This window comes from Lynx canadensis, chromosome F1, assembly GCF_007474595.2.
Source record: "Lynx canadensis isolate LIC74 chromosome F1, mLynCan4.pri.v2, whole genome shotgun sequence".
Classification (NCBI taxonomy): domain Eukaryota; kingdom Metazoa; phylum Chordata; class Mammalia; order Carnivora; family Felidae; genus Lynx; species Lynx canadensis.
In genome coordinates, this window is record NC_044319.2 from 36,339,697 (window position 1) to 36,353,999 (window position 14,303).

Genomic DNA, 14,303 nt, shown 5'->3' on the forward strand with positions numbered 1-14,303 from the left:
TGGTATGTTTGCAGATCGCATCCAGAGCTACAGATATTCCACAGTGCTTTTCTGCCTCGTTCAAGTATAATAAAAGTAGAAATCTATAGAAGCTCTAAGGTTAAACAAACTGTACATCATACAAAAATTAACTTAATTTATAGACAGTCAAGGAGTATTGGCAATGCCCTTTATAAATCTTACCAAAGATTCATCACAAAGGATATTACAATCTACATATGTGGTCATCACCATACAAATGCCATTTAGATTTATGTGGTAGAACTGAATATCTGTTACATGTACACATGTAAAATCAGCATTTTGCACTATATACATTTCTTTTAAAGTAATAGTATTGTCAATACTAACCTAAGGTTCAGGATTTCCTTATTGCATATTTATTGTTGCTGAGGCAGTTAGTTATGATACAATAATGCAATATCCATAATTACTTTAAATAAACAAAGACATTTCTCCTGCCAACAATATAAAGGATTTTTTTTCTAAAATCACATAGAACATTGCTACATACAATTTTACACAAATACTGAAAAACATGACCTTAAGGCATCTGCTAGAAAAGCAGATGTGCATATTTATATAAACTAAATTATGCAGGAAAAATATTGCACAAAATCCTATTATTTTCAAAATAAAATGTGCATCTTTCTAAATACACATAATTCCCTATCATGACCAAATGAAAATGCGAAGCGGTTTGCTCAAAAACAATTCTGCCTCTTAAGTAAGCTTTAAGAAACAGACACGAACAAAGTACTGGGCGCGACACAGGAAAGATGTGAGTACTGACAGAGACTCTGTGAAAGCTATTTCCTTATAAGAAGAGCTTTGGGGGATGAGATTTGGGTATTTGTTTTACTTTCTGAAACTTACATTCTCATTTACAAATATCTACCCAGAATCAGGGTCTGTTCCGCTAAACAAAATGGCATTTGCATTAGAAAATTTATTCATGAAAATAATCTTTTCCTGAAAATCCAGATTTTCTGCATGAGAAGGGAGATCTAGTGCTGATTATGAGAACATTCACAGTTTTCTCCTCTTGATCATGAGTCTACTTCACGCTATTTAAGAAACAACTAATTCATGAACATTCCTGAATTCTACCATCAGGATCTTAGCACAGAATCCTAACAACAGCACTGACACAGTTTTAATTTAAGAGGCAGGGACAGCAGAGACCGTTTCTAGAGAATGCTATTATCAAGATAAAGACAGTAAAAATTAGTTTCCATCAACATGCACCCACACCCTCAGTTAGCCCTAAGGTAAGTAAAGTGGCCCTCAGTATTGCAAAGAAGCATTCATTATAGAGCCCTGTGCTGCCTGGTGAAAGGATTGAGCATAGTGGTGACAGACAATCAGATAAACAAGGACATTTAGTTTCTAAGAGCCTCTAAGTCTGTCCTTTAGAAATAGATATCTTAAAATAGCAGCATTATTATACTTCATTATAATAATAAAGTTAATGAAATTGGAAATAGTACTGTGGTTCTGTACTTAGAGCACTTTCTGATTAAGCAGCGTTAAAAGACTTTTTTTGATGTTAGACTCTTGGGCTAATAACTTCTAAGCAAAATATATTATTATTATTATTATTATTAATGAGATTTATAATTTCTTTTCCTTTTAAATTCAAATGTTTTAATTGGTTCCTTCAGAGCAGAGACTAGGTTAATTATTTTATTTCCTAAAATCCTCAGATACTGTACCTTGCATATGACTGATAAAAGTCAATAAATACTTCCTAAGTGATGAGTTATCCATTTTTAATCAGGAAAATAATCCTGCTATATTTTGGTGCCTTTCTAAAATATGCTAAAGTGGGTAACCATCAAAATCTGCCACTTAACAACATACTGACTTAACAAAACGACAGCTTCTAAATTCACACACTACTCTTCCATCCCCTCCTGAAACACCACAAATGCAATATTTAAGGGCAAAGAGGATAAAAGCCATGGTGGGATTCAGGGAGAATTATGATGGTTTAGAGGCCATATGAAAGACTATTTACCAAAGCCAAACGTCCTATTCATTTATACAACTCTGTTGTGGAACAGATGTAGCTTCTCGGAAAAAAAAAATTCAAATAGCAGGGGAGTTCACAAATATTTCATTTAGTTATAATAGAAAATATAAGCATAGCAGAAAATAAGATAATACTTTTGTTTATTTCAGAATTCATCTTCACTTCACTTCACTCTCCCTACATCCACCGCAGCACTGGGAAGTCTAGTTTAAGAGAAGACTTTGAATACTCAAAATATTAGTGATTTGAAATACTAATACTTTCAGATTAGTAGTCTCTTGGATACTAGTCTTTTGGATTCTTTCCAAGAACAACATGTACAGATTTTGTTTTTGCTGTTGTTGGTTTTTTTTTTTTTAACACAGAATATAAAAGCTGACTTTGCATGTTAAAATAAGGCACAAATCCAGTTTAAAATACCTTCATGCAAACTTGCTTGTGAGTAGCTAAATACCCCCACAACACAGTTTTGTAGTCAAACATCTCATGAGGGGACTGGATGACAGAAGAACTTACATTTCTGAAGCCATGATGTCTATTAAGCAAATGGACTAAAACCCCAGCTTTACCTATGCTAACACTCACAATATTCCCATTCCCATGCCTCATTTGAACAGTCGTGTTAAAAAAGGCTTTTTCTTTTCAAAAATTATGAAGAAATATTTGCCAAGCAGATTCACAACCAGAATGACCTTTTTTTCCTTCTCATTTAAAATAGCTCTTCTGATAAGTTGACTTCTTTTACTATACGCTTCAACAAAGTAAAACGGAATTTTGTAATGAGTATATAAAGGCAAAATTTGACAAGAACCTTGAGTCTTGCTTTTGTCTTAATAAGGATTAAACACTTTTTTCCTTAATGTATACTGAGTCCACCCTTATAAGGAAAATAAGACTTGTCTTCCTTTATAAACATGAATGAATAATTGTCCTCAGTAAAACATATCCACTTAAGATTTTGGGATGTAGTTGTAAAAAGAAAAAAACTTGGTCAATTCTTTAAATTATTTAAAGACTGACCTGAATAAATATTTTTAAGCAATGTTTTTAACAACACCCCTTCCAAGATTCCTTTTTTAACTCGCAAGTAAATTCTTTCAGCAAATGTTCTAGGGTACAGTCCTGATGAGGTTCTTGAATGGTTTCTCAAACATCTTTTCTAAAGTGACAATTTTTTAAAACTAATCATGATTGGGGATGTACAGAGTGTATACTTTTTGTATACACAAATACCAAATTAACCATAACATCACTGGGTTTTTTTCCTGATTTTTTTTTCCTGACAAACTAGCTTATCATGAAGCAGTCAATGCATGATTCCTTGTGAGATGAATTTCAACATTTAACAGTGAATTTGAGGGAGAAGAGACGAATCTCCTATGCAGAAGAATTCCAAATAATTTATGTAGCTACTCCACCCTCTGGGAGAGGAAGCATAAGCTCTACTCCTTAAGAGTGGGCTATACACAGTAACTTCCTTCCAAACAAACACTACCATATAGGAAGGGAGGGGAGAAAGTGTAGTGGAGAAATCTAACACACGCCACCTAAGTGAGGCTATCAAAGTCAACATGAACATTCACGATAAATCATGCTGACATTATGTACCTTGTATATGATGTAATGAAAGTGACACTTCACTTCTGGAATCTTCCTCCCCCAAACCCATAATCACAGTGTAGTCATGAGGAAAATAGCAGACAAATTCTATTAGAGGGACATTTTACAATTTATCGGACCAGATCAGTACTCTTCAAAACTGTCAAGGTCATCAGCAACAAGGAAAGTTGGAGAAAATGTCACAGCCAAGAGGCATCTAAAGACACCTGACAACCAAATGTAATGTGGTATCTTGGATGGGATTCTAGAACACAAAAAAGACATTAGGGAAAAACTAAGGAAATCTGAATAAAGCATGGACTATCGATATTGGTTCACTGATTGTGGCAAATGTACCATACCAATGTAAGATATTAATAATAGGGGATATTGTGTATAGGGTTGTATGGGAACTCTCTGTACTTTCTTCATAATTTGTCTATAAATCAAAAACTTCTAAGCTATAAAGTCGATTATTTTAAAAAGTAAATTTGAGATGATAAAAATATTTGATGTAGAATTATTAGTTAAGAAAAAAAAAGATAGGAATATTTCTTTATCAGGATAGTTCATGTTATGTTTGGCTTTCTGGGACTGGATTCCTAGATAGCAAAGGCATACAGAGAGACTGGGAAAAAAATTTAAAGTGTCTCATTTGTAAACAGAAGTCATCAATTTCACATTGTAATTCAGCACTTCATATATTTCACTGAGTGAAAGGTAAATGTGTACCTTTATACGTTTTGGAAAACATGGCTGCAGTGTCCACAAGAGAGCTTTTTAACTTTGAAAAATTAATTTTGTCCTTGATTCAATGAATAGAAAAAGGCATTATTGCTCTGCAGAACACTTATAACTTATTCTTCAAAATTTACAGGTAATTCCATAAATTATTAAAGTATGCTAAATATAGGCTTAAGATTAAGGCAGTTAGTGGGTCAACAGTTTCAGTAGTTTCAGGCTAGTTTTGAGAAGTTTTGATATCCTGATCAGTTCATGCTCAACCAGATTAGAATACTAGCTACTGGTTATGTGCAAGGGTTATATACGCATACTTAGTTTAAATAAATGAATGGCATTAAGCACCAAATACTGGGAAATCATATGTTCAACATATACTTCCAACATACATACAAACTAGTACCTGATTTAAGAGCACAGTAGGAGAATTAGCTTTACATTTAAAAAAAAATCAATCAATATATAATCACACTCACGAGATGAATGAGTGGGAAAAATGTATGCTCCAAATGAACAATAATTTTTAGACAGTCCAACAACTGTCATTCCTACATATAATTCTGTTTACTATAGAGATTACATGGAATCCTAAAATGTCTCCATAGAAGCTTAGATGCACATGACTCTTAACTGTTGATTTAAGTTTGGTTTCCACTTGTGTTTTCCTCTGAAATGTTTAAGTCTTGCTGGAAGGCAGATGTTATGTGACATAACGACACCACTTCATGAAGCAGCCCACTATCTTCTGAAGTCTCTTTGGCTTCTTTCCCTTCTTTCTCCCAAGGGACAAAAGTAGATGAATGTCGCCCAAGGCTGGGTATAAGCAGATCATCTGAAATCTGGCTTAGTGTTTCCTTCCTTTCTGTTTTACACTTTTCATCTTCGGAAACTTCAGGCGAAGCTAACTGGAAATCCAGTTCTGAAGCAGAAGCTGCCTTTTCTGTGACCGCGGGCCCCCTCACATTGTCAACACTGAGGTGTTTTTCATTGTTTTCCTCTTTCAGGATAAACAGAGAATCTGTCCAACCACTAGAGGGAACTCGCTTCCGGGGAGATGGAGGAAGGTGTTTGCCATGAAGGGCACTATCATCTTGCCCGAGATGCCACTCTACTTGGTCACCAGAACCACTGCAAAGTAGGGTCAGATTATTCTCACTAGGTGCATTGGATTTATTCTGAAAGCAGAAACCACAAATTCAGAAAAATTTTAATGAGTCTATAGTATTACTTCAGCAAATTATTTTCCAGTTTGAAATAAATATTAGTATCTTTCATGGCTGGGAACTTGAAGTTCCTCGCAGAAGAAATATAGCATCAATAGTGAATTCTGAACACCTGCAAATGGCTCTATTAACAAGAAAATATGTAAATATATGTCAATAAAGATGAAAAATTAAATAAAAAGAACTTGCCAAGTCCCCTCCCGCCAAAGAACCCAAACAGACCAGCTACCTCGTATAGTCAATGCCAAGTTCTGGAATTACTTACAGTCACAACATGGTTGCCATCATTCATACTTCCATCTCTTGTTTTTTAAAACATTCAGTTCAATTTGTTTAAAACACTGCTCATTTTTAAAGTAATATAATAAAAAAATTACTTGAATTGATACATTTATTAAACACTTTTTTGAAGATCCAAGAAATATAGAAAAAAAAAGTAGAAACATTTCAGATCTAAAAAAGTGCCCAAAAAAGACAACTATAAAATCAGATCGTAAGAGACTATTATGCTTGATAAAAGAACATTTTTTCTTTTTTTGATTTTTCTTTTTAAATTCTTTGATGTTTATTTATTTTTGAGAGAGAAAGAGACAGACAGAGTGTGAGCAGAGGAGGGGCAGAGAGAGAGGGAGACACAGAATCCGAAGCAGGCTCCAAGCTCTGAGCTGTCAGCACACAGCCTGATGTGGGGCTTGAACTCACAAACTGTGAGATCATGATCTGAGCCAAAGTTTGACACTTAACCTACTGAGCCACCAGGCACCCCAAAATAAAATTTTTTTTCAATTAATGACAATAACCACTAGAATCGGACGCAAAATTGGAAAATACTGGAATTTTTCGTGGTTAAATTTTATATTTTTGAAGATTTGACTACTTACCTGTTTGAGGTTAAATGCTTTGACCAACTAGGACTATATATAACATGAAGCAATTCATAGCAAAGGGTAAGTATGTTTTCATTTAATTTTAAGGCTGAAAAATCAACTAACCGTAGGTTTGTAATCAATATCATCCATTGATCTGAAGAAATCCAAGCTCTTCGCTGCTGCCAGCTTTCCTTGGTCAGAGCTGTGTGTGCTCAGTGTATCTAAGATCTCTCCTAGTAGGTCCATTTCACCTGAGTAAGGAGTCTTTACTCTTGCTTCAACGGAGTCATCGCTTTCATAAAAATCAGCAGAAGCTTCTTCTCCATCTTCAGAGGATAACCTGGAGGAAAATGAAGCACATCCTAGTAGTTACAGTCACACACACGGCATATGAGAACCTTCCCCTGGTTACATTCAAGCAGTGAGAGAGTCTTAAAACCAAAGTACTTTTCAGTGGAACAACAGCAAAATGGCTAACTGGTTCATGGTCAAATTCTTCATATAGATGTGTATATACCAATTCAAATATGGGAAATTTTGAGTACATGCACAAAGAAAAAACAAACAAATAGCTATGGGTCCTTAATCTGGGAGCAGAAGCAGGGCTTTTCACACAGTCTAATTCTGTGGGATTTGGGACATTAGCCTTAGAAATAGTAGACGGAACACTTGGAGGATTCGCTATAGCCAAGTTAACTCTCAATATTGGTATGAGGTTTTCTCTTTATTTTAGAGAAGAATGCATATTCCTTTATATAGACAAAGATACACTTAACAGAGAAAAAAGAGTCATTCCCTATGTCAAACTTGTTTAAAAAAATTAAACACCTACTATTATTATTTTCCTTATTTATAGTAAAATTATTTTTAACATTTTGTATTAGAATTTCACCTTCTGATATCACCATGGACTTAAACCCCTCCTATCCCCGTGACTCAATTGACTATTATCACTGTTCCTGCCATTTAACCTGCCCCTCTTTACTAGGTGGGTAGGAGCCTAACTTGGGTGGGCTTCTATCTCTCCTTTAACACTATTCCAGATATTTCTGTAGGCATCATTGTTTTCCAAGAATAAGATATTTCAAGTCTATCTTTCTTCCCATCTCAAGATTCATCCCCCATGAGACTCCACTGAGCACTGGCTCTTTTTGCTGAAGAACACCGTAAGGCAGCAAAATCTGATCTCTAGGACTGTACATTCTTTCAACTATCTTTTGAAATCCTAGAACTCCTGCCTTTCGGCCACAACACTTAGTAGGATTCTAAAATCCATCACGACTTACTTGCTTGCTCTCTCGTCATGGTCGTCATCATACAGAGCACTATCAAGGCTCTTAAGAGGTCTTTTCAAGCGTCCCTAGAGAGGGGAATTGACAATAAAGTGGCGTTAGTAGTTTAAATAAGTCTTCTTCATAAATTTTAGAGGAAGAATTTTATTTGGCAAGGAACACTTTTATTGTATGACTTTTTTTTTTAATTTTATTTTTAATGTTTATTTATTTTTTTGAGAGAAAGAGAGAGAGTGCGAGCGGGGGAGGCACAGAGAGAGGGAGACACAGAATCCAAAGCAAGCTCCAGGCTCTGAGCTGTCAACACAGAGCCTGGTGCGGGGCTCAAACCCATGAGATGTAAGATCATGACCTGAGCCGAAGTCCGCCGCTTAACTGACTGAGGCATCCAGGTGCCCCATGACAAGAACACTTTCAAAAGAAATACGCATTAAAGGTTTTTGAATATTACCCAACAACTTGACAAGCTGTTCAGTTATAAGGGGAGGGAATCAGGCAATATTTATGTCAACATTTACAGCTCAAACTAGTAAACAAGAACAAATCACTGGATTGGACACACACACACACACACACACACACTGATCCGGTCTGTCAGTCCCTGGTTTAAAACTACTTGACTTATAATCAATCATATCCCCATGTACTTATCCCCCAGTTTCAATAAGCTTCAATATTTGCCAATCTTCTTTCTTTTATCCCATCTCTCCAATTATTTTAAAGCCGTGCTCCTCCAAACTGAGTATGCATATAAATCTCTTGGAGATCATGGTGAAAACGTAGATTCTGACTCTACAGTGGTTCTTAGGATGAGGCCGGAGTTTCTGCATTTCTAATAGGCTCTCCGATGAAGTTAGTGCTGCCTGATCTGCACGTTATTTGCTGAATAGCAAGGCTTTGAACCCAAGCTGGACAACCCATCATTTCACCTGGAAACACTTCATTGTGTATCTTTAGATAAGTGCTCTTTAAACACACCCAAAATATCATTATCATACCATACAAATTAACAATTATTCTTTAACATCCTCTAGTCTCAGGCCGTTTTCGTATTCCCTTATCACCCCCAAAATATTTTAGTTTGTTTATCTGGACCAGAATCTCAACAAGGTTAACACTGTATTTGGTTGATGTGTCTGTCAAGTCTCCTTCAGAGACTATCAGTTCCACTTTCTCCACCCTTTATGCCATTTGTGTCCCTAGACATGTGATTTGATCCTCTTCCTGTAAACTGGCAGTTACATCTGGAAGCTTGGATAGATTCAGTTGCTGGGTTTTTGTTTTTCTGTCTTGGGCAAGAACATGTTATAGGTGTTGATGTGTTTTTTTACTGCAGCAGATCATTCAGACCAGGAGGCACATAATGTTAAGATGTCTCACTTTCAGTGGCACTAAGATTGATTAATGGCTCCAGGATTCAGGTTGGCTCATACCATCCACTATGAATTTTTGTTCACTTGATGGTTTTAGCATCCCGTGATAATCCTTGGGTAAGTTAATTATGCATTAGGGGCTTCAAAATTATGCTTTTCAAAAGCATTTCTTCTATCTTTACTTGTTGGCATTCTACCAAGAATTTTGTCCTATTAACTATTTTGAAATTCAATGTGTACAGGAGAGGTAGGATAAATCCTTGATTCTTTCTTTTGCTTAACAATTTCCAGAGTAATGAGTTTATACCTAATGATCTCTAAAAGCGAGCTGTGAGGGTTTTTAAAAAGGCATCATCATTTGTACATATCTCATATGGCTCAGCCTATCACAGTAGATTCTTCTTGATGTTTGATGTCCCATTATTAAACTATACCATGATTACATTTTAAAAATGGCTCTTAACGTTTAGAGATATAGCTTGAATACTTGCAGGTTAAATGACGTGTGATGTGCTATTGGGTATTTACTTCACAATAATCCAGTGGTGGAGACGGATCATGGGGGGAGCTGGCACTGAAATAAGATTGACCACACGTTGATAATTGTTGAAGCTGTATGAAGGGTATCCAAGAATTCTTCTAAGCTTTTCTTTACTTTAACATGTTTGAATTATGTTAAGTGTTCTTTCCACAATGAAATAATTTAAGTTTTTTTTTAAATGGTCCTATCTTTGATCCAGTGTTAGTTCACTCAGGTTGGCTCTTGTGTCCTTTAAACACAAGTGACCTCAGAGGTTCTTTAGTAAGCTTCTTGCTTTTGGCCCAACATAATGTCTCATTTCAACTTATACATTTTCTGCATCAGACCTGGAATCAGTCACTTCCTGTAAGAGTTTTGGTTTCTGTAAGTAGGAAATGGCATATATTTATTTATTTAATTTTTTTTAAAGAAGTTTTTTTTTAATGTTTAATTTTGAGAGAGAGAGAGAGAGAGAGAGAATAAGTAGGGGAGAAGTAGAGAGAGAGGGAGACAGAGAATCTGAAGCAGGCTCCAGGCTCTGGGCCGTCAGCAGAGCCCGACGTGGAGCTCGAACCCATGAACCATGAAATCATGACCTGAGCCAAAGTTGGATGCTAAACTGACTGAGCCATGCAGGCACCCCAGGAAATGGCCAGAGTCTGAGTGCTAGAGGTGTCCATGGCTGCAAAGCATCCTTTTGAACGGATGGCAGCAAAACTGAAATTCGGAGACTTTAACCATGACATCACCAGAGAAGTTTCTGTCTTCCAATTCTGATCTCCCAATCTAGATAATTGTTTTCTTCTTTTCCTTCTAATTTGAGAGACAGAGCCAGAGACAGCACAAGCAGGGGAGAGAGGCCAGAGGAGAGGCAAGAGAGAGAGAAAATCTCAAGTGGCTCCATGCTCAGCGCAGAGTGGATGTGGGGCTCGATCCCATAACCCTGGATCACAAACGGAGCCAAAATCAAGAGTCAGATGCTCAACTGACTAAGCCACCCAGGCACCCATGATAGCTGTTTTCTTCTGTTGCAGCCATAAAGAGTAAGCAAATTTCTGGAATTCATAATTCAGGAGTGGATCCCTACTCGTCTCCCTCCTCTATGCCAGTACTGAGAGTAGTAGAAAGGAAAGAATGTATAGAGAAATATGTTCTTGTAGCCCCTGCTCAGAATGTGTAGTGAGCTTCTCCACAAGTTTGGTTACTAGCTATGTATTTGGGGCCTATAACTATAATATCATTTTATGACTACAAGTTTAAAGTATATGAGGAAAAGTAATTGAGGAATGGCCCTAGGAACACAACTACCACTTACAATATTATTCTGTAGGAAAATGCATTTCTTTCCCCTCCCTCCAAAACTCACAAAATATAATATAATCTTTGTTTCTAAAAATCAGTCATCGTTATAACACTGACCTCTGTATAGGCTTAACATTATGCCAGCTAGGGGCCTTGCATTCAATTCTCTCTGAAAAACAAATCAGAACTAAAACCAAACGAAACTATGAGGGAGCTGAGACTTCATGCTGCTATTTAAAAATAAAAAAATATGACTATTTAAGAACTAATACAAATGGGGCACCTGGGTGGCTCAGTTGGTTAAGGTGTCCAATTCTTGCTTTTGGCTGAGGTCATGATCTCACAGTTTGTGAGTCTGAGCCCCGCTTCGGGACTCTGCATTGACAAGTGTGGAGCCTGTTTGGGATTCTCTCCCCCCGCCTCCCCGCCCTCTCTCCCTCTCCTCTGCTCACTCTCGCTCTCTCAAAAGTAAACTAAAAAAAAACTAAGAGAAAGAACTATTACAAAATAAGATAAATACATAGCTTAATATTTACGTTCGTAGAGTACATTGCAAAGCACTCTCATATACACACACAGTGGGGCTAGGTTCTGGGAATACAGAGCTGAGTTAGGCTGAGTCTCTGTCATTGAGTAGCTCAGAGTCTAATAAAACCCATGATAAATTCAGAAGTACGCCACAGAAGCTCCATAATTTGCCCAAGCTCATACAACTTATCGAGAACAGGATGTCTTTCTCTCCTGTGTTGCCAATCCCTTGTTCATTTTCTCCCACAAGTTACTTTTATATTCTATCTACGTCTGCCTAGATTCTCGGTTTTTGTTTTTGTTTTGTTAATGACAACTTTTTTTTTTTTTATGAAGCTACTTCACATATTGTGAAACTCATACGTTTGAATTTGGTTTTATATGTCCTAGCTAGGTGACAGTTCTATCAATTTCTACATAGGGATGCCGTTAAATGGTGTATCTTGTGATGAATTTTCACAACAGTGTTAGTTAAAATCAGAATTACAACTGATTAATGTTTTCTTTCCTGTGAGTGTTAAGCTTTGTACTGCACATATTCTGAGTACACTTTCTTACAAATTGTTTGTCTTTTTTTAATTTTTTTTCTAATGTTTATTTATTCTTGAGACAGAGACAGAGCGTGAACAGGGGAGGGGCAGAGAGAGAGGGAGACACAGAATCTGAAACAGGCTCCAGGCTCTGAGCTGTCAGCACAGAGCCCGACGTGGGGCTCGAACCCACGGACCCTGAGATCGTGATCTGAGCTGAAGTCGAACGCTTAACCGACAGAACCACCCAGGCGCCCCTATGCTCTTTTTCTTAATACAACTGACTTTTGGGAAGAGGTATGCATGTTTATTTTTCTAACTAGAATGATAATAAGCAGATGCAAATGCTGGTGGAATGAATTTTGTGTATTAGATGGATTCATAGAAAAACATCTATTTCCGACCTGGATAGAAATCTCACAGTAAGAAGTGCATAAGAGGAAAGTTTCCAAGGGTCAATAAACACTTTCATCATAAATTATTATCTACAAGTTCCTGAAATAAGCACCAAGACACTTATAATATGGCCTATAGCTGGGAACAGATTTTTTTTTTAAGAATGATTATAAAGTGATTAAGAGATGACATGGTACAAAAAAAAAATGAAGGAAAGAAAAAAAAAACCCTCTCTTCGTCTTTACTGGAAAAACTCCTACTTATGCTACAAAGCCTTCTCTTCACCTGCCCTCTGTGTAGCCACGTACTGGCCAAACGTCTGGCCAATGTATCAATTGCACTGCGTCACTTGTTTGCGTGGCCGCCTGCGTGGCTGTACTCTGAGCTCTCGAGAAGTGTGATCCACCTCATGTTCTTTGTGACCTCTGAGCTCTTTTGTATGCCTTCTCAGCACGGAAAACACTAGTACATATATAATAGGTGCTTCCTGGATGTCAGTGGGATAAAGAGATGCCAACAAGTCAGAGGAAAATGAAATGCAGCTGCTGCCTTATTTTTAAGGAGTGCAGAGAAGCAGCTTTTAGTCGGTTTTCAGTAAATATTTGTTGAAGGAAACAAACAGAAAAGATAAATGCCTTTGTGTTGTTCTTCATCTGTCAGGTCTCGAAAGACCAGGCTCTGCCTGCCCTGCCCACTTTAGTCACTTTGTTCTAACTCACAAGGCATCACCACGGCCTTCTTTCAGTCCCTTATGGTTGCCTTGACTTATTCCACTAAGGGCCTTTGCATCTGCTGATGCCTTCCTGAACAGCTCTTCTCTACATTTATTCCCCTTCCCTTCCCCACTATCTCTGTCTGTAGCCATCGATTCTCATTTGAAAATCTAAGTCTCCGCCCTGTAGAATGCTACGGCCTCTAACCCTGCTAACAGAGAGATCTTTTTAAACTTAACAATGCTACACTCCTCTTTAGTAAATCCTCCAGTGGTTCCTTACCGTTTTCAGAATAAATATTGTACCTCTTACCTTCGCCTAGAGGGATCTGGCTCAATTAGCCTCTGAAGCCTTCACTTGCCATACAGACGCCTGCTCCATTACCACCACACCCTCTTCCTTGCTTGTAGGTTTTCCCGTGTTCTTCTGCCTCTGACACACGTGTTGATGTGTCTTCCAGAACGTCCCTCTCCGTGGTGTTTCCCCTCTTTTTTAATTATCCTTCGTGCCCTGGCTCAACGAGTTCCCCTTTCAGGAAATACTTTCTCAGTCATCTTGTGTGTTCCTAGAATACCTGTACATGTATTTCTCATGGGACTTGTCCATCCCACTGTACTGTGGTCATGGTTAAATTCTCTCTCTCCCACTGTACAGCGGTAGATTCTTGATGGCAGGTATCTTGCTAATTTACCTCTCATACCCTCAGAACCAAGCACCTGTTGTGTCAGAAAAACTGTAAAAGACTTTGAAAGGAACAAGAGTATGCAGTGTCCTATCAGTGGAATTCTGGATGGTGTTTAGAAGCCTTGTGGGGTTATCTGATTACTGTACTCTGCATCTTTCATTGCCTTATCTACCTTGCAAGGACACAACTGGACGCAATCCAACAACCAAGTAGTAGTTATTATGGAACAAAGGCTGGCGATATTTGTGGAGCCAATGGCAACAATGCCTTCCCAGGAAAACCTGCCTGGTGCCTGCTTGACAGAGTCTAACCTTACAGGTACCCTTCCATCAGGACAGGGACCAGCAAATTGGGAGAACTTTTCAAGAGAAATTCGCCCTAGTTTATAGGTATTTTAGGTAGAACTTAGAAGATGTCTTGGCTTAGTTTCCTAGCCTCAAGATAGGAAAGAACAGACTTTTATAAGCCCAAACCAAGATTTCTTATGAAAACTTCCA

General features: G+C 37.5%; 1 protein-coding gene across 2 annotated transcripts in view; it reads right to left on the reverse strand.

Moving 5' to 3' along the window:
- Positions 1-3,304: 3,304 nt before the first annotated feature.
- The window catches only part of DENND1B (DENN domain containing 1B), a 267,622-nt gene continuing 256,623 nt past the window's right edge, over positions 3,305-14,303 (reverse strand). For both annotated transcript variants that reach the window (XM_030301760.1, XM_032591871.1), the window contains 3 exons: positions 7,754-7,827; positions 6,591-6,807; positions 3,305-5,550 (listed from right to left, as the gene is read on the reverse strand). In XM_030301760.1, the coding sequence (XP_030157620.1) occupies positions 5,014-5,550; positions 6,591-6,807; positions 7,754-7,827 (828 nt within the window). In that variant the 3' untranslated portion in view covers positions 3,305-5,013. The remainder of the gene's footprint in view (positions 5,551-6,590; positions 6,808-7,753; positions 7,828-14,303) is intronic.